The 22,037-nt window shown below is 32.7% G+C and overlaps 1 protein-coding gene across 1 annotated transcript in view; it reads right to left on the bottom strand.

Annotated features, from left to right (window-relative positions):
* Positions 1-1,286: 1,286 nt before the first annotated feature.
* LOC132717843 (protein O-linked-mannose beta-1,2-N-acetylglucosaminyltransferase 1-like) overlaps positions 1,287-22,037 on the bottom strand; it is a 39,531-nt gene continuing 18,780 nt past the window's right edge. The window contains exons 10-26 of the mRNA XM_060701417.1: positions 21,433-21,499; positions 20,936-21,119; positions 19,987-20,096; positions 18,411-18,495; positions 17,809-17,935; positions 17,042-17,111; positions 16,565-16,663; positions 15,810-15,908; positions 15,111-15,187; positions 14,146-14,239; positions 13,653-13,702; positions 12,749-12,875; positions 10,622-10,754; positions 9,307-9,465; positions 8,476-8,634; positions 7,870-7,998; positions 1,287-6,860 (exon numbers count right to left, since the gene is read on the bottom strand). Coding sequence (XP_060557400.1) covers positions 6,770-6,860; positions 7,870-7,998; positions 8,476-8,634; positions 9,307-9,465; positions 10,622-10,754; positions 12,749-12,875; positions 13,653-13,702; positions 14,146-14,239; positions 15,111-15,187; positions 15,810-15,908; positions 16,565-16,663; positions 17,042-17,111; positions 17,809-17,935; positions 18,411-18,495; positions 19,987-20,096; positions 20,936-21,119; positions 21,433-21,499 — 1,860 coding nt within the window. The 3' untranslated portion in view covers positions 1,287-6,769. The remainder of the gene's footprint in view (positions 6,861-7,869; positions 7,999-8,475; positions 8,635-9,306; positions 9,466-10,621; positions 10,755-12,748; positions 12,876-13,652; positions 13,703-14,145; positions 14,240-15,110; positions 15,188-15,809; positions 15,909-16,564; positions 16,664-17,041; positions 17,112-17,808; positions 17,936-18,410; positions 18,496-19,986; positions 20,097-20,935; positions 21,120-21,432; positions 21,500-22,037) is intronic.

The raw sequence follows: 22,037 nt of genomic DNA, 5'->3' as shown, positions 1-22,037 counted from the left end.
GAGTACAGCGCTCGTTTGTTTAACGTGATTTACGTAACTAACGTGCATGACAACGGGTGCGTTTAACGTATTATGAATCAGACTGACAAGTACAGTTTGCGATAAGCCCGAGGGTTAAAGTTGATGAAGACATATTTCATATACTTAAACAATGAAAGTAAACCAATTTATAACAAGCGGTAATAATTTGGTAATTTTGACATTCTTAAAATACTTTTATTTGAAAGGATGGGATGACGTAATTAAGGGAAGAAATACATTAAGATACATGTATTGTTGATGACAGATGTATTGTTGGGTTAGTGTATGTTCAAAATAGACAAATGTTTTGTTTTTAGAGCACAGCCCCGAAGACACATTTAATTTCAATTAATTCGGTTGGCATTAATAAGAACAAAAAAAATCGACGGCAATAAAATCAATCATTTGCAGAGAAATATGTATTCTTATTATAAACTTTGGTCCAGGTTTGACCAGTGATATACTAATAAAGAGACTGTATATGTGTCCAGATCAACAACAGGTGACGCGATACGCTACACGACTTTAATATACATGTACTATCACAGTATATGTTCGCAATATTTATCGACAATGTATTAAGAACAAGCCTATGTAAAATATGTCATGATTAAGAATATTAAAGTTGCTAAATAAAAAAGTTAAAATTTTCATAAAATGACCAAAGCGGTCAGATTATACAGTGCAATGACCCCCCTGCACCGGTTCTTTCATCAAGCGCTTCGTAAAAGACCAGTATCACACCGGAAGCTATGCTCAAATGAGCACTGCAAGACGATGCAACAAATACCGATATTTTGAATTAAATATTGTCATTTCATTTTGTAATAATCTGTATTACTTATTAACTTATACTGTGACCAAATAAATGGACAACCTACCACGGTCCACGACATGCACAAAAGAAAATGTAAATATTTTTTCTCCCAAAAACCATTTTTGCGCAAAATATGATAAAAGTTTAGTAGGCTCAGAGATATAAAAAGTGGTTAAATTTCTAGCGCGTCTAAGCTACGCGCACCAAGTTCCAACATATGTAATATAGTGCGTCTTAAGGACGAATGGGGTAACTAATACAGTTCAGCATCTAATATTACATATATTGCTCGAACTGCTAGCCCCATCTACCTTGTAACTTATTTCTGCAGAAATTATTGAATAATGAATTTAAAATAAATACGAGATTAGTAAAAGGTTTAAAATATCTATATGCAAAAGTAAAAAGACAAATTGATAATGTTTTACAATGTCAATAAATTTTATTTTTATAAATTTTCAAATTTTCAATACATCTAACAAAAACATGTAAAGGATATTTAAAGTGACAAAACTATCTAATAATTGTGATTTCATATGGCACATGTCAAATTGTACATGAAAATAATGATAGAGAAAAAATTTAACATTGCAAGATTGCTATAACAAAATTAATAAATATAAATTATCAAACAAGAGGGCTATAATGGCTCTGGTTCGCTCACCTATGATAAATTGCTAAAAAAGGTAACATTTTTTTAATGTTAAAAGTGGCCAAGTGGTCACAAAGTGTTTGTGATTTTTAACACATAGAGGATATTTGTTTGTTTTGCCTATCAGACCAGCAAGACAACGCAGAAAGAAAACCAAAGCACAATAATACGTATGATGATGTCATGAGTTTTGTTCAGTTCATTCGAAATTAAGCTGAAGAAAGAGGTCTTCCACAACCTGTAGACCCTCGTTGACTAGATAACATCCAACCAGCGTATCTGACGTCTGGCACACAAAAATACATGCACCAACTTAAGGTAGCACACCCCTAATGGGCACTATAAGGAACTGTAAAATTGACAACATAGGACAGTTATATGCCGTTAATGTCACCTGTATGCAAACTTTAAACAAAATTTACCGTGTGGTTTATGAGTTATGGACATTTTTCTGAACTAAAACTTTGCTATTAGAAGGTTTTTTTTTCAGAAATGAGGAAACTCCTAATAATCCATAATATCATCATTATGAAAACTGTTTTCCTGTTGCTCATTGTTTAGAAACAAATAATGACATTTAGGTAACAAATTAAACAAATAAAGTGATTGTTTTTAAATGAAATGTTTACAATATGTATAAAAATGTAACCCTACCCCACCCACTTTTAACACTTATTTGACCATTTCCCTGCGTAAAAAGCCTTATTAAAAATAGCCCTAAAATTTTCCACAATGAGGGGCTGTTTTCAAAGTTTGCCTAAATTTTTTTAAATGTACATTGGTTAGTCTTGCAATATATAAAATACTTTTACCGTGTAGTTTTTATTTTATTAAACTTTGAAAATATGTGGTATCATATTTTCTATTTAATTTGGCATTATTTAATAAATAAATGCCTACAAAAATCATATTATTAAAATGAAACAATTTTTTCTTATTATGGATCTGAGAGATTAATAAAAAATGTTAAAAAGAAAAAAAAAGAAAGAAAAAAAGTTGTCCCTTCTGGGGTTTAAACCCGCGCCCCTCAGTTTCATTACACTTTACAGTGATTCTAACCTATTTCAATACTCTTCAAAGTGGAGATAGTGCATTAGGGGTGTACTACCTTAACAACAAACAGGCCTATGCGCGCTTTAGAGTTCACGTCATTCAAAGACATCTGGCGTACATGTTTACCACACATACGTATAGCTATCACAAAGGATGATGTATGTGCCACTTGTGGTAAGCTGTGCAGACAGATATCAGGCACTGTGACTGAGAACGTGACACTATAAGCAACCATGACAGCACTGCGGGACCACGTACTTTTTGCGCAAAAGGTAATAATAAAAAAGAACAATAATGTTACTATACACATATAATTAAAACGTATACAGTCAAACGTGTATTAAGCGACCGCACAAGGGAAGACTCCAAAAATAGTCGCTTAACGAAACGGTCTCTTAAGACAAAGCATGAGGAAAAAAAGTAAATTTGTATTTAACATACATAAATTAATAGGCAAATTGTTATATTATAAGCATATTTTTTTATAAAATTAATAAAGACTCAATACACTAAAGAATTAATAAAGAATTAACTAGTGCCATATGTTACCTATTCCGGTGATATGATTTTTTTTTACCGTGATTATAAAGATCGTTGCTTAAAAAGGTTCAATTACGCTGTTTTTACCTTTAAGTTACATAATGCACATTTTTTTAGCTGCCGAGTTATGTTAAATTGACTATATATTTAAAAAGATTGACTATAATAATGGCCATTGAACAATTATTGATTATGAAACATGTCTAGTATAAAATATCATAAATTGCCTGAAATATAAAAGGCTTGTCCCACTCTTTTTAACAACGGAATGTTAACGATATATTCCGCAGGATATCTATAGAATTTATTGTGATTCACGTGGGTTATTGATTATATAATGGACTATTATCTATATTATAAAATTGAAACCTATTATGGAAAAATCTCAAGTTGTTTTGACATTGACATTTTCACCCACCATTTACACTTGGATGAGTATAATGTCACTTTAATTTATGTCGAGTCTCTTTTTTTTGTAATTTCGTAGGCACGGTATCTATATAATGAGTGTATACAGCGTAGGTAGAAAAATGAATGTATATTATGTAAATATTACATATTATACATTCATTTTTCTACCTATGCATGTCCTGTTGTTGTTGTTTTTTTCTTCAGAAGGCCACATTGGAAATAAGATATATATGATTGCTTTTGTATGTTCTTAATGTGTAACCTTCTTTGAATAAAGATATTATTATTATTATTAGTGTTGCCACACGGGACTCTGAAGAAAAGTTGGTCCCTTCAGTCAGAACGTCAGTGTGCCTTATTTCTCTCGCCAGATGGGCCCAGTATACTTTTTAATCCTGTGTAAAATCGAGATATTTGGAGCAAGACTATGCTACACCAACTCAACTTCCTGATTGACGAAGATCAAATTTATATCTAAATATATTATATTTTCCTATACAAGTGTATATAACGTAAATGACCCCCAAGGGGTGAGAGCAATTTGACCCGAGCAGCATGTTGTATAAACATTAAAAATTTTGTAGAGGACAAGGTGATTCTACATGCCAAATATCTAAACTCTGGACATCATACTTTCAGGTAAAAAAGATTTTTAAGACATTTGTACTTAAGAATTTTTGTATTGTAGACTGGCGTTTCTTGCATAGCAGACTGGCTTTCCGTAAGTATTACCCATGATGCCGGAAATTTCATCTGGCTTGTGGGTACCAGATGAGTCGCGTGCCATACAACATCATTTTAGCAAATTTTATGAATGAACATCGTTAAAATGAGTCATTATGCGCATTTTAGAAGGGAACTATGTGCTTAGGATAAAATCATTTTGCCGTTGTTATTAAACTTGTAAATTAATACCTATTGTCAGAAAATAGTTATGGATGAAATGACATGAACAAATATCTTATATTGAGGTAAACTATTTTAAATATAAAAAAATATGGCATATGTGCAAGAAAAAATATCTGACATACAATGTATGTTTGCAGTTCGGATCGAAATATCAGTCCCGAGGTTACCCCGCCCATTTGGCCATTGCAGTTTCTGAAGATTTTTAAAGATCTCATTTTTAAAGTTCATTTTTAGCTCTAGCCACCTTCTTATGCATCAGACTGGAACCATTTACAAAATTTTTGTAGAGGACCAGCTTCAGGTCATTGCTGTGAAGTTTGGGTAAAAACCATCAACTAGTTAAGGAGGAGACTGATGTTGTTGAGATAATGACAGATGACAAGCCAGACACACTGCCATCACAAAAGCTCACCTCTCAGTACTTTGTGCTCAGGTGAGCTGAAATATGACAATATTTCACTCAAGCGTTACCTTTGACTTATTACATAGCAACACTTATTATCTCTAAGAAACAATCTCCAGCTCTGTATATTAAGTTCAATATCTCAATAATACCTTTGGAAATGAATATCTATTTTCACTGGTATCAATTTAATGTAAATTATTAGCATGCGATTATTGAATATTTAAATATGTTAAAACATTAAAAATAAAAATCTGTTCTTTGAACACAAATTTAATAGCTTGATTGGCAAAAAGCAAACAAAAATAAAATTACCCCACTAAAACATCCAATTTCTCCATAATGGAACATTCACTCATGTACAATAATATCACAGTGTAGAAACAGTGATCAATGTATCATTTACACAAGTCTATACAATTCAATGTATATGAGCCGTGCCATGACAAAACCAACATAATGGGTTTGCGACCAGAATGGATCCAGACCAGCCTGCGCCTCCGCGCAGTCTGATCAGGATCCATGCTGTTGGCTTACAAACCCTAAAACAAGTAGAGAAAGTAAACCCATTATGTTGGTTTTGTCATGGCGCGGCTCATATGGGTTATTGGGTTACAAGCATCTTTTACTTATGATCACTGTATCATTTATTGCAAGCTGACACAATTCAAGTTGTATCATCTATTGTGATCACAGAAAGAAGATAATATTTCTACATATTGATTACACACTTTTCCTTAATGAAGATAGAGCATTGTTCAATCTTGTTTGAAAATCTAAGTTAATATAACTAATATGTAGTGGAAAATAGTGAAAAATTCAACAAAAAAATGTTGAAAATTTGGTTAAATTTATATGATCTAACTCTGAATCCCGTCCTTCATGCCCCAACTGCTGCACATCTCTGAAAAGAATCCTGGAAGACCTTTCATAGCTAGAAATCAATATAAGATCAAACTGTCCCACAACAGTCTGTTGTTGTTGGGTTTTAAATCACATAGTAAAGGTTGTATGGCAAATATCCATCTTTTTTCATGGAAGAAGACCTCAAGTACCCCTCTGTGCCTTATTACAGGTATGAATAATCACCCCATTAGAACCACCCACTTTCTTTAAGCTACTTGATAGCTTCCCCGCATGAAAGTGCCAAAGACTCAGGTGGGATTTGAACCTACCGTGGCGAGGAGCAATTGGTCCAGAGTCAACAATCTTAGTAACTCAGCCATGGGACACTTCTAATAAAATTGAAAATCTATTCATTTTTACAGGAATAAATTACACTCATTCTTTACACATTTCAACACACAAAATATTAAGCAGCTTTAAAGATATGCTATAAATAGCATATATAATTATGGCAAATCTATAAATAAGATTTGAATGGCAAGGAATACCCCACAACTCTAAATCATAATGGCAATGCACTTGATCAACAATACATACTTAGCAACAAAAGCTAAAAATACTGGACAATTTGAGATCATGATAAACATTTGCATTTGCATTTTTTAAATGAAGCCATATATTTTCAGCTGTGCAATACTTACACTTTTATATCAATATAGACTTACATGGCAAGTCACATTATTAGATATAATCACCTTATTTCTGTAGGTCCGTAATGTATGTTTCAAAGATGGCAATTTATCAAGCCATTTGTACCTAGACATGGTATCCTATGTGTAACATCCAAATAAACTTACCATTTATTTATAGTAACACAGCCTCAATACTTTAATCCAAATATACCATTAGTCTTTATATGTGTCTATTAATAGTAACACCAACACACATTTATGTGATATGACATCATCAACATCTATTAATAGTAACACAACATCTATAAATAGAAACACCAACACATTGAGGTTTTAATGTTGGCACTTGGTATACAGCCTATTTTGATCCCTGCACTAAACAATCACAGACTATTTCATAGTTTGAAACACAAAAAGAGAGGATTTTACTTGAAGGTCGGTATTTTGTTTGGTTTTAAAGCCGCAAAGTCAGACTTTGATCCGATTAACATGATATTGTTCCCCATGTATGTGAATCTGAAATGAAAAATAATTGAAAGTTTGATAATGTATATATCATTTGATGTGAAAGTGTCTATCAACAAATTCCCTAAATTCTCTTAAAATATTTGCTCATTTATGTATCCTTTTATGTTTGGTTTGTTTGGCTTAAACATATTTATTTAAGGCTTAAGCTCGACTACAAAACAAGTTCTTGCAATTTATATTAATCACTTTCGACTCCACTCTTGGAACCAACCAGTACTGGTGTCATATGAAGAAACATGGTAGTGACCCGAGTAGGGCTCAAACCCATGACACCTTAACCACTTGGCCACCGCTCCCCTTCATTTTATGTGTGTTCAGAAGCAAATTTCCTTGATTCTCTGAAAGTGCATTTTAATTTCTATACAATTTCTTCACAATATTAAGCTGGCAATAGAGGCTAGGTGGTTAAGGTTGCTAACTTTCAATCAAACACAGAAAATATGCGAGTTCAAATTCTATCAGGGACTAATTTTTTAATATGATGAAGCTATCCAGATAGCTGTATCACTGCTCAGATGCACACTCTTGCTGATTACTCAGTGGCTCCATATGGATATCCTTGTAACTTTATATTTCAAACGTCGGTTGTTCTACTCAGGTGCCCTTTCTTGCCTGAAATAATGCACAGAAGGGCACCTGAGGTCTTCCTCCACCAGTAAAGCTGGAACGTCGCCAAATGACCTATACTGTGTCGGTGTGACGTAAAATCATAACAAACAAAATTTCAAACAAAAAGAAATACTGAAAATTCACTTAATTTCGTGGGCATTAAATTTCATGGTTTTGTCACAAGGAACATTTTCGTGGATTCTCAAAACTGTTGTCTGTTTATTTTTCCAAAAGGTAACATGTAAATAATATGATGCAAAATAATCTTACAGCAAATGAAATGAAAATTTCATTGAATCTTAAATTCGTGAATTGACTTATCCATGAAAAACCATGAAAATTAGTTCACCACGATTATTAATGATTTTGCAGTAAAAGGTGCGTTTACCTCAGTACATTTTTGTACATGTTATATGGTGCATGATTAGCTGACGTGTGTAGATTAAAACAACTGCTCAACTTCTGTAACACTGAATATTCTGCTGGCTTCGTCTGGTTGTAAAATAGCAGGAAATTTCTGTAAACAGAACACATTCATGCAAGTACATATACTGCTTTATATTGACAAACAAAAGTTTTCTTTTTGTCATGTTAACAAACAAAACAAATACTTATTTAAAATCAATGTCCTCCCCCCTCCCATACTTTACACTAATGATCATGACCTGTTAGTAAATTTATTGGGTCTTTACCTCATCAACGGGCATGAATATGTCACTTTAATGTTTGGAGGTTGTAGGAGTTACAAACAGTCCAAAAACAATATAACCCTTCTGCTTCTTTTTTTCCAGGGCATAAAAAAGAAATAAAATCTCTTTGTATCAAATATTTATTGTGAATTGCCTAAAATTGAAAATGAATAAAAAATTTAGCACGAGTCCCCAAAAATTGGACAGTTATGAAATGGGAGTTGGATTAGTCCACTTCAGGACATTCATTAGGATAAGGGAGAAAACATTGTTTCATGCAGGTAAAGAGGGAGGGGTATACTCACTTTCCAGATGCAGGTAATCTGAGCAATGATTTGGATGATGAGCATTTCCCTATATCACTATCACTAATGTATGTTGCTGATGATATATATTCCTTTATCAAAGTGTCATAATTTGTCACAGAAAGATGTTCAGTTCCTAGTAACACTGGATCCTTTTCCCTGAAAAACATTAATACAAAGCTTGTTCAACGCAATGACATTATTTATCATAACTTTTACAGTTTATTAAACATGTTATTTCATTAACCATATTATTGTAGTAACTGTGTTATTTCAGCTCATTTGTGAAGAAAGCTTAAATAAAAGTTATTTTGAACCAGTTTCAAGTCTGCTTCCTTGAACTAAGCAGTATAAATGTCATGTAATGAAACATGATTGTGACCCACATCAGGTTAAAACTCATGAATCATTCATGACCAAAGTACAATGTACATGTATGGCTAAAACAATGAAACTAATGATCCCTGATCTATTAAAGGTAATATAAGCTCAAATTTCTTAAATTTTTGAAGATAATAATTCAGCAAAAATTTCATCAGTTACGGATATTGGTCAGTGACTTACAATAATGTTCTGGAACAGGTTTTGAGTTGCAAGTTAATACTTTCAATACCTGTGGAGATAGACCTTGCATGCTAAAATCCAACAAGGAAATTTTTAAGAAAGTTCAGAATATACTATGTCTAAGTTAAAAAAACCCACATAAAACACTAGCTTCAATACCTTAAATCAGGGTCTTTAAATTTCAAACCAGCCCTGACACCACAGTAAGTAGGGTAACTCTGCTATTCTTTATATAGAAAAGTAATGTCATTGAAAAAATGTTCTTACAGATTTGTCTCCCTTGGCATATTAAATAGATGAACAAGAAAGTCTTCATCTGAGTTAAATCCCTGGTATGGGTTCCTGAAAACTCTTGATACGTCTGGTACCAGCATGTATCCACCATGGGACTGGTTGTACATGGGTAGTGACCAACCATACCAAGTTCTGAAAATACAAAATTTGAACATATTTTGTAACCAGTAAAAATATTACATAGCAACATATTCATTTTCAAAAACATGTACATGAATATGAAATTATAATTGTAATACAAATAAAATCATATATTCAAAGTAAGAGATTAGAAAGAAAGACATTCTTATGAAATTCTTCTCCAAACGCCTTGGCTACCCCTAAGTACCAAAATATTTCAATATTATCAATATTTCTGATAGCATAAGGAAGTTTATATTACTTTAATCACAGGTTAATCATGTTTTTGATGTAATTACATGTACTATCATTCATATAGGGAATAATTGCCCTTGAATAATATGCGTAGTTTTTTTTTCCAGAATTTTATACCTTTTCACGATTTTTGTACAAGAAATTCATATTTTAAAGGAAAAATGGATTTTTGCATCATCAAGAAAACTTTATCAAATTAAACAAATTGAACAAGAGCAGTCAGTAAGACAGTAAGAAAAGGAAAATAACTCAGTAAAAAATATCTCAGAGTAATAGGGCCTGTGTCCATTATTTTAGATAATCACAGAGAACAAGTGTGTGAAGTTTCAAATCATTCCTTCAGTAGTTTTGGAGATACCAATTTGCATGCAAAAACTTAATCAAAGTGTGATGGCAACACCAATGCCTGGGTTAGTACAATAATTAACATTTCAAAACAATGAAAATATCATAATATCATTACATCAAGGTTTCACTTCTAAAGTACACATTTCTCCACTGTATCCCTCAATAGATATTTACATGTATTTTTTCTAGCGTTAAAGCAGCACGCCTCCAGATTTATGCTTATTTTCATGAAAATTTTGAAAATGTATTTGAATGTGTAATATTGTGAAGTAACCAAAAGAAAGCAATTTACACATTATCATTTGCACTTACAAACCACATAAATTACAAAAAAGTAGTCAAATATCCTGAAAAAGCCCTTACTGCGTTAGTAACGCAGTAGAAATGTAGTTGTAAATACTGAAAAATCAGTCATAAATTGCACAAAACATGTAAAATATTACTTGAATCTTGAATCTTTTTACTTTTTCTTACATCTTAGTACATTTTCTCAAGTTTGATTTTATTGAAATATTTTGACTCATCTGGAGGCATGTAGCTTTAAAATTTATAATACATATTTTACCTATTACTGCAACATGATTGAAGACTCCCCTTCATTCGCTCTCTATATACTGACATTTTTATCATAAAACCAAGCCCCGGGAAATCATCTACCATGTATACAAGGGATTTGTTACTGGATGTTTCCTTATTCCCTGTAACATAATTATAAAAGGTATTGTTATTACAAATTTTTTGGAAGAGTTTTAATGTTGCACCAACAAAGTATAGGTCATATGACGACTTTCCAGCTTTACCGATGGACTTCACATGCCCCTCGGTACATTTATATTTCAGGCACAAACGAGTACCTGAGTAAAACCACTGACGTTTTGTTACTAGAACATAATCAAATTGACAGATATAAATACTCAGTAATTTTATCATTATAAACTGCATCAAAACTTTTCAAAAAATATCATATAAAGCTCTATAAACTAATGTTTTACAAAACATTTTTATTTGTGATATACTGCAAAACCGTAATATCATATCACAATTAATTTTTATGGAAAACCTGTTTTCCAGGATTTTGTGGACAGGCAAATTTGCTAAATTAAGATTCCGTCAAAATATCACTTCATGTACATTGTATATGGATAATCACTGCAAAGTCTGCTACATCTTGTTGGGGGCATAATTTAACTTCATTCAGACCTACAGAGGTGATGGTTCAAAGATACAGCAAATTTTAGCCATTTAGTGATTCTAAAATTGAAGGAAAATCATGCCACGGATGCCCCCGCATGCAGCCAAAATTTCAGATGGTGCATTAATTATTTTTTTCATTTTAAGTTCAAAGCCCTTAAAACTTTTCAATGTTAACACAAACCATTTTCATACAATGTTCAAGGCACTGAAATTATTCAGTCTTAACCTTTTAAAAATAGCATATTGCATATTTGTAGCCAAAATAATGGCTAAAAGTATGAGTGCTGAAACTGAAAGTTCAATATTTTACCAACATTCAGGAAAGATAAGTTTGTCTAAAATCATTGAACCATGACCAAATTCAAACTTAAACTGCTTATTCCTAAGATGTATCTATATTATTTTCAAAGCGAAAGGGACATAACTCTGCCAAAAAATCATCAAACCATGACCAAATTCCAACTTGACCTGCCAATTCCTTTGACATATCCATATGTCAAATTTAAATTGAATATGTAACACTGTTGGGTAGATAATGTACAGAAACTGTAAATTTCATATTATTTTCAAAGTGAAAGGGGCATTATTCTGCCAAAAATCATTGAACCATGTCCAAATTCGAACTTGGCCTGGGCATTCCAAAAACATATCCATATGTCAAATTTGAGTTGAATGTGTTGTACCATTGGGGAGATAATAAACGGAAACTGAAAATTTCATATTACTTTCAAAGTGAAAGGGGCATAACTCTGCCAAAAATCATTGAACCATGACCAAATTTGAACTTGACCTGCGCATTCCTTTGATGTATCCATATGTCAAGTTTGAGTTGAATGTGTTGTACCTTTGGGGAGATAATGTACCTTTGGGGAGATAATGAACGGAAACTGAAAATTTCATATTGTTTTCAAAGTAAAAGGGGCATAACTCTGCCAAAAATCATCGAACCATGACCAAATTCAAACTTGACCTGTATCTTTTTCATGACATATCCATATGTCAAATTTGAGTTGAATGTGTTGTACCTTTGGGGAGATAATGAACGTAAACTGAAAATTTCATATTATTTTCAAAGTAAAAGGGGCATAACTCTGCCAAAAATCATCGAACCATGACCAAATTCGAACTTGACCTGTATTTTCTAATGACATATCCATATGTCAAGTTTGAGTTGAATGTGTTGTACCTTTGGGGAGATAATGAACGTAAACTGAAAATTTCATATTATTTTCAAAGTGAAAGGGGCATAACTCTGCCAAAAATCATTGAACCATGACCAAATTCGAACTTGACCTGTATTTTCTCATGACATATCCATATGTCAAATTTGAGTTGAATGTGTGCAACCGTTCTTAAGATAATGAACGGAAACTGATGATGACGGAATGACAGAATGGCGGAAGGACGAAATGACGGAACAGGGTAACACTATATGCCCCGGCCATTACATGGCGGGGCATAAAAACAATGCCTAAATAATTCAATAAATTTATCTTACCATTAAAATTGAAAGTAGAAACACCTAGAAGAGAAGGATCTTTGTCTAGGACAGATGTACATTGTGAGAGAAAATACAGGAAATCTGGTGATAACACAAGCTCTTCTTCTAGTACTATCATGTATTTCTGTAATAATACATCATTTATTTATAGGATACACATTTCTGGAGTAAGTATGTAAACATTTAAAGTAATATACATGTAAAGTCTTAAGTTCTATGCTGTGGGCACATTCAAAGACTTTATAAATCAATGTCATTTAAGAAACTCATATGAATATAGTTTTTACAGGATTTAGTTTAGTTCCATGGTATAGGAAGTTAAAAGTTTTGAGACACATTCTCCAATCTCTTCCTGGACCTAACCAGGCTCCAAGGTTATAAAACATTTTCCTTAGATCAAGCTGGAATCTAGGGATTTTCATTGGTCAATTCACATTCTGTGTTGTTTATGACCAATCAGATACCTGAGATCCGAGTTAGAGATTAGAATATTTCTTTATAACCTCGGCCCCAGTAATGTGCAATCCATTTAAAGTTTCTTGCTGAAGGAAACAACTGCTTCCCATTGAAAGGGTTTGAACCCCTGCAGCTAAAGATCCTTAGATTACTAATCTGTAGCTAAACCACACAACCACACAAAATTATTATTGTTGAAGCTATGTCATATTACTTAGTAATGAAAAAGAAAGCCATTGTAATACATTGAGCACAACAGAAAGATATGTAATTTGAGTTTAGTTCAACACAAATGATAATCTAAAAATCACCAAGTATTTAAATTTCAATATCATAATGTATTGTTGGTCTGACAAAATCTAAAATTTATAATTTGTTCATAACTTTGCCTATTGAATTCAAAATTCTACAAACTTTTTATAGATTTAAACATTCATAAACTTACAGCTTTTGGGAAAACACTGACTGCTTTCTCCAATGCCTTTATCACCTGTTCTGTAAATGATATACATATATGCCTTTATTAAAAATATGAAAAAGTGACTTCACAAGTCATGCACTTATACTTAAAATACAAATATGTTTTGCCTGTTGTTCTTTTTTAGATTTATATCTAGATGAAAATAGAAAGTCAAGCAAAATTCATTTGATCTTGAAGGTTAAGATTATTTATGAGTCAAGGTCAAGTTTTGTCTGGTCTCCTTGAAGGTATTGTCCAAAGGGTTATTGTAATCCATTAAGAAATAAAAAAATAATGGACAAGTTTCTGGAAGGCAATGGCAGGGGCAACAACAACCTGACGGTAGCAATGTAGATTTTATTTGAAAAAAGCGAGCTAAAAGACAATTGCATTGTTGATAAAGATATTGTAAGAAAAACAATATTGACTTCATTTCCTCGTAAATCTGGGAAATCATCATTTTTAGATAAAATAGTACCTGTATACATCACACTGCCATCTAAACTAATGTTGCGGAATCCAAACAAGTTTGCCAAGTCTGATAACTCAGGAAACTTCTCGTCAAACATCACCTACAATAAATAATTGTTTCCATTAAGTACTTGTGTTTCTTGGACTTTTTACATCGAAAATTCAGTCAAATAAACCCTTACGCTGCTTACAAGATGGATTTACTCTTTACTGGAATATTCCCTAATATGAAATGATTTTTTACTTTTTTATGGTACTTTCATTATAGGCTAGTATAGAAATCATTTTCACCCGACTGCATTAGTCACACAGTCGAAATATGGTAATAAATACTGTAAAATCAGTCGTTCATTTAATATAACATCTAAATCATAACTTTAATAGTGACTATTTTTAACTTTTCTTTAAATCTTAGTTCATTTTTCTCCCCTTTGATTTTCTTGAAATGCTTTGGCTAATTTGGATGCATGCAGCAGCTCTAAAGCATGTTTTTCCATTTCATGTACTTTCTGTAGCATACATATATATATATGTATATGAGCCGCGTCATGACAAAACCAACATAATGGGTTTGCGACCAGCATGGATCCAGACCAGCCTGCGCAGTCTGATCAGGATCCATGCTGTTCGCTATCAGTTTCTCTACTTGTAATAGGGTTGGTAAGCGAACAGCTTGGATCCTGATCAGACTGCATGGATGCGCAGGCTGGTCTGGATCCATGCTGGTCGTAAACCCATTATGTTGGTTTTGTCATGGCACGGCTCAAATATTACTTGTACTTAAACCATGTGGAATGTATTGTTAACTTACATGTATTTACATATGTATGATATATAGTGAAAGGATGCTGGACATAGGACAGTGAGAGGTTCTTGCCTAAAAATATTTTATTAACAGTATTGATTTAAACAGAAAGTATAATTACACAATTAACTACAGTTTTGATTTATACTCATTATGAATCTACTAACCAGAACATTTTCTGGATTGATTCCTTGTTGCATTATTGTTGTCTCCATGGTTCTAACAAGAGCATTGTGATTCAAACCTAAAAACACACCAAAAATACAAAATCATATATGATTCATCACTCATACAAAATTACAGATGATTCTCTCTTAGTTTACAATAAATGGGCATTTTACAGTTGATCCAAATATTGATTTTGTTCCTAAAATTGATCCTGATCTTGATCTGATTATCTTTAAATTTGTATTATTTGTCCATTATATACCAAAATAGGGCTGTGTCTTTGCAAATCAGCAAATTCTTACATTTTTGTTTATGTTTCATTTAATTTCAGCATTATACGATCAATTTTAGTTAAATTAATCAATACAAATAAAATCAGGACCATTTGATCCTGATCTTACTGATTACATACTGATTAGCTTTAGTGAACACAAGGTCAAGGGTCATATTCAAAGTCAGGAAAGCCAAAATTGGTGTGTGGCAGTAGATCTTGGCTATTGGATCTAATGGTTATTTGACTCTCATTTTCAATTAAGAAATCATGTGGGACTATAAGTTGGTCACTTATAAAGAAACTGATAATTACTGATTTCTTATCCAGGAAAGCCCATCTGTTGGAACGACCACAGAAATACAATCAAAAATTGATAAAATGGGCTTAAAAACCTATTAAACAACAATAATTAATTATGATATACCTGGAATAATAACAATTGGAGATGAATATACAGGGTTTTCCTTCAATTGCTCATCTGTATGTTTGGCTGGCACTATAAATGGATCATCCACATGCTCCGCTAAATAAGTTAATTAGAAAAATCATATGATTTCCTTATCTTTTCTAATTATAATTAGTCTTATTTAAAAACAAATTGTGATATCCTTAACATTCCTACTCATAATAAGTCTCATTTAAAAACGTTTTATTAAGTATACTATATTTACGACAATGATCGTTTAAACACAACAACTAGTTCCAATTCTGTAAAAATATTAATGAACAAGAACTGGTTTGGTCAATTACTCAAGAGCAAGAACAAGTTGAGTTCAGTACTCATGAGAAAACATGGGTTTAGTAAAGTACTCATGAGCAAATATCTGGTTTAGCAAATTCTTCATGGGCAATAATCAAATGTACTTAATGTATTTAATTAAACACTTGTAGGCAAGATCAGGCTTAGTCAAGACCTCATGAGAAAGTCAGTCAAGCTGGATCAAGAACTGGCTAATTCAAGCTGGAGCAAGAACTAATTTGTCAACTACTCATGAGCAAGAACTGGTTTAGTTAAGTCTTCATGACAAAAACTGGTATGTCAAGCATATGAGCAAGAACTGAATTTGTTGACTACTCATGAGCAAGATAAAGTTTTGTCAGGTACTCAGTGAAAAACAACTGGTTTTGTCAAGTACTCAACGACAATAAAGTATGGAAAAAAACAAAAAGAAATCTTACGGTTGCAGAAATCGCCATATCCATCAAATTTTTTACAAAAATCCCTTCGAGCATCATTTCTATTGGCTGGAGGATCTGGGATAATATCACTTCCTTCTACTGTAAAATCAAATAATAAATGCACATGTTGTTTAAGCATTTAACCTAAGTCAATCATTAAAAAATTAATATGATTAAACTGATTATTAATAATAACAGGTTTTGCATACAAGACAGTTTCAATCATTAATTCATATTTCTGCTTGAGTAACATCATTACTGTTAAGACTGGTGACTTTACATCTAGACATCAAATGCCCCTTTGTGAATCATTTCAGGTACAATTGGGCACAAGAGTAAAAAGTCAGCTACTTTTACAAATTAGCCACAGTTTCAAGATGGCAAGGGAGTAAAACAACAGAATTCACCCCCCCCCCAACCAATAAGAAAACAAGAGAAAAATTTTAAACTTTAAGAAATCAGGGAGAAAATATTTACTTTTATCAGGAACACATAACCTATCTTGTAGAGGTGTTGGCCATTCAGCATCCATTCCTGCATAACTTATCTGAAAATTAATAAAAATAAGTCATTTGTCATCATTCCAGCTTTACTGATGGATGAAAACCTTAACTACCCATGTAATGCTAAATTGCAATAAAGTTGCTGTTTACACAGATATTTAAAATAAAAATATGCTGGTGGTAGAATAATATCAGACAGAAATCAATTTTCAGACAATTAAGAGCTTAGTGAATAAGATTTTACCTCCACAATTTTAAAAGAGTTCTAGACAAAACAGTAAATTTCCTAATGAAAAATGGGTAATTACAGTTAATCAATCTTGATGTAAAGTGTACCTTCACAGCTTAATTTGTTTGGTTTAATTGCCAATTTTAACACATTTTTGGTCATATCTAGGGTGTTTACTAACCGGTAATTACTTATTTCTCTGCAAGTTACTAACCACTAATCCCATATGATTTCTGAATCAATAGTGATAGACAAATGACCATTAGACACAATGTCTGAGATCAATCGACACACAGAAATATTGGTTAACCGGAGGATTTAACCGGTAATTCCTGTATTACTTATCCACTGTCCTCTCTATTAAGCTTTGCAGCAGGACATATACAATGTCATGGAGAAATTTCACCTTGCAGGAGGATTGAACCAGGGACCCTCAGAGAACAAATCTAATGCTCTCCCTATTGAGTTAAGTGGGCGGACTACATTGCAAGTCTTATAGCAAGAAGATATACCTTCTCCATGTTGGTGAAGCCTTTGATACCTTTCTGACCAATAAAATACCAGACGTCTCGGAACTTGATATTCTGGGCCATGCTGCTCCCTAGTTCATTAAGTAGCTCTCTTGTATGAAAGGCCAGTCTAAAAATTGATACAAAACTAGTGTTTTAAATGTGAAATAATGTTAAACTAATTTGTTATTTATTACAAAATCTAACTGGAAACACAGTCATTCAAAGTTTAAAATAAAATAAATAAAGTGTGGGTGATTTTGGTTAAATGGAACTTATTTAAGCTAAGTTGATCTAAATTGGTATCATAAATAGAGGATATTAAATGAGAGTAGGTTTAATACTAAATTTATTGAGAAAGTTGATATTACTCAAGCCTCTAGCAAGCATGACATTGTTTTATTCAACAAGTTCAATAAATTTTAGTATTGAATGTAATATTCTATTTATCACATATTTAAAATAAGAACGTTTTACAGTAAAAAAAGCCATTTTTCATTGACATGGCTTTTTATTAAATGGCTTTATTACACTCCTGCACCATAGTTTATGTGATAAATGAAATTTAAGGTAAGAATGAGTCTGTGACAATATAGTTTACTTACTTTCTGGAAGCATCATCAAATGCCACAGCAATTATAATATCTCCAGCCATCATACTTTCTAAATATAACTCCATGTTTGTACTGTCTGAAATATTTAAAATCATACTATATTAATTATTGTGATATTTCTTAAACTATTGCAAAGATAGTTTATGTGCTTATTTGTGCCAAGCAACTAAATGAGCAAACAAGTTCAAAAAATCCAAAATTTTAGCAAAAACTATGAAAGTTGCGATTCATGTAACCCATTTTCATGTTATATCTGTATATGAGCAGTGCCATGACAAAACCAACATAATGCGTTTGCGACCAGCATGGATCCTGACCAGCCTGCACCTCCGGGCAGTCTGATCTGGATCCATACTGTTCGCTTACAAACCCTATTACAAGTAGAGAAACTGATAGCGAACAGCATGGATCCTGATCAGACTGCTCGTATGCGTAGGCTGGTCTGGATCCATGCTGGTCGCAAACCCATTATGTTGGTTTTGTCATGGCACGGCTCATTTAAGTATGAATTTACTCTTGTTACTATGTCTAGGTAAACTATTCTTACTTTGTCTAAATTTAGTGGGTTTTTTTTTACTATACCTGAATTCAATTTTTTCATGATGTCAGATTTTTTTCACTACCATATTGCAGCCTTGCAACCCTGTTACTATGGAAGTGTGGACAATTGGTTTTTGCATATTTACCAGTTCACACATTTTAGGGGAAATTATTATAATAATAGGGTCTAATGCCAATTCCGTTCACCTGAGAATATTTTAACTTTTTTAAACTTTTTCTTTACCTTTGAAAAATTATTGTAATATAGAATTTTGCAGCTTTAAAGATCTCCCTTTTTTTATAGTTATAATGTCTGTATCATATTTTGCAGTATAGTTTTAATGATGAAGAAATACTAGTAAAAGATTATGATTAATTCTTCAGGAAAAAATATCTGCAACCCATCAGTACTGGCTTTTCAAATATACTTCAGCATTATAAGTCAATAGGTAAACACAAGAAACTTTAGCCAGTGATAAAGCTTTAACTTGATAGATATCTGCTATAGAATAACCTTGCTTTGAATTTGGAATGGTCCATTATCAATTTAATTAACTTTATTATCAAAAGATTATCACAAAGTTTAAGGGAGTTTATTCATTGGCAAGGAAAAACAAACAATTTTTTCTATTACTGGCAAGAATGAAAGACTAACAGAACAGAATGTATTAATATTACTCATGTGAGCAGGTTTGTTCTGCTCTGGTTGCACAGGCATGTTGTTTTCATATTTAGCATTCAAATGGTAAACGTGTTTAATTTAAGAAATTTAAATGAGCCACGTCATGACAAAACCAAAATAATGGGTTTGCGACCAGCATGGATCCAGACCAGCCTGCGCATCCGCGCAGTCTGATCAGGATCCATGCTGTTCGCTATCAGTTTCTCTACTTGTTATAGGGTTTGTAAGCGAACAGCATGGATCCTGAACAGACTGTGCGGATGCGAAGGCTGGTCTGGATCCATGCTGGTCGCAAACGCATTATGTTGGTTTCGTCGTGACACGGCTCAAGTTAAGAAATCTCACCTTTCTCGTAGGTATCAAACCTCATAACAGACTTGGCGTTACCAGTGTGTTGATCTATAATCACAACATTAAGTCCTCGTCCTGCATTATTTACCTCACTATCCATTATCCTATAAATCACACAGTGAAAGTAAATTTTTTTTGTTCATAGAAAAAATTTAACAATGTTTGTGAAAGAATAATACAACCATTACTATGCTTAATTTGTGTAATTGACTTGTCCTGTTTTAAATTTGGAACCAGATTATACTGGTGACATCTCAGCTAGCTCTTAAAAAGTTATAGTCCCCATCCAAATCACCAGGGCAATGTGATAATTCTATAAATCTTTATGTTCGTGTTTTTTGTTATTATTAGTTTTTTGATGGATTTTATGTTGCATCAACACAGTATAGGTCATATGTTTACTTTCCAGATTATTGGTAGAGGAAGACCTCAGGTGCCCTTCTATGTGTTTTTTCAGGCACACACACGCACCTGAGTAGAACCAACAACATTCCATAAGCTAGCTGGAGCGCTTCCTCAAATGAAAGAATCCAAAATTTACACATGTCTGGTTTCTACACCAGTTTCATCACATTTTCGGTCTTATCTATGTGGGTAGTGGATCTAACCTGCTTTCCTGAACAACTAATCAGCTATTACCAAATTTTTCCCTCAAGATTTCTTTATCAGTGGATAGACACAAAAGACAATTAGTTCCATTGTCCAAGATAAATAGTTAAACAAGTGACAATACAGTTGATAACAAAGAATTGTCTTTTAATTGCCTGAAACTGATAGTATCTGAACCAATTTGAAACAGCCAAGATTAAAACATATCATAATTTCTTTATCATTTGCTAATGTACCTATGAAAATCATTTTCTCCAATGGACAGACATACCAATAAATCAATCAATAAATCAACTTCAATTTGTATATTAAACTAAAATGTACATATACTTACATGAAGCCATTGACACAAATTTCAGGTAACTTAGTACTGTCTTTACCAGTACTGACCATAACTGGAATATGTCTGTCAGGACAGCTGCTGTCTCTACCACAATGTTCCACAGCCTTCCCTAATGTTACCTTCTTGTTGGATATCAACTGGTTGATCACTTCTTCCACAGCCAACAATGGTCCCACTGACACACAATGTTATAACTCACATGTAATACTATCACATTTATGTTATGTTTAAACATACTTATATTAGCTCAAATGTGATGAAAGCTTGAAGATTATATTTAAACCTCTCTTATATGCTCTTCCTTGAACTTACAAATACAATGTCTAAAGTATACACAATAAAGCTCTCCCAACTCCTAGAATAGTCAAGCTAAAATTCCCTGACCTACAGTTATGAGTGTTAGGCTGTCCAAACTCCAAAACTTTTACAAACAAATACTGGGAAGCTACAAGCTTCATTACGTTATTTGAAAACCGTCACATACTTACATGGCATGGTGAAGCAACCTTGTCTTGCTGTACTGTCACTATAGATTTTCTCCCCTTTACTTTGTACCTGGACAAATATTGCAGATAAAAGATTAAAAGGTAAGCAATGTAACTAAAGTTAAGATCTTCTTATGTTTTTACAAGAAGAGGCATTAAGACAAAACACATTATCGGAGCTGACTACAATTTTATTCTAATGCCTGCTGTCCCTTATAATTATGACATGTTTAATAACATTAAGTTTAATGAAGATGTTCAAAGTGTGCCTTCTCATTATTATGTAGGTGAGAGAAAATACCAGATTATACACACAAGACTTAGAACACATTGTAGTTCTCTCAAAGAACATTTGTTTTCAAAAAACATAATAGAAAGTCCCCTATGTGAATGTGGCGACATAGAAAACACATCTCATTATTTCTTCTCGTGTCCAAGGTACCAAGATGAACGAAATGTCCTCCTTAATAATTTAAGTGAAATAACAACTGTCACACTTAACGTTTTACTCTATGGTGATAATTCAATTGCTGACGATTTAAATGAAGCAATAGTCCTTCATATACACTCATATTTACACAGAACAAAACGTTTTGAAATGTAATAGA

This window comes from Ruditapes philippinarum, unplaced genomic scaffold (genome assembly GCF_026571515.1).
Source record: "Ruditapes philippinarum isolate M1 unplaced genomic scaffold, ASM2657151v2 ctg342_1_1_1_1, whole genome shotgun sequence".
Taxonomy (NCBI): domain Eukaryota; kingdom Metazoa; phylum Mollusca; class Bivalvia; order Venerida; family Veneridae; genus Ruditapes; species Ruditapes philippinarum.
This window is presented reverse-complemented; position numbering and strand designations above follow the sequence as displayed.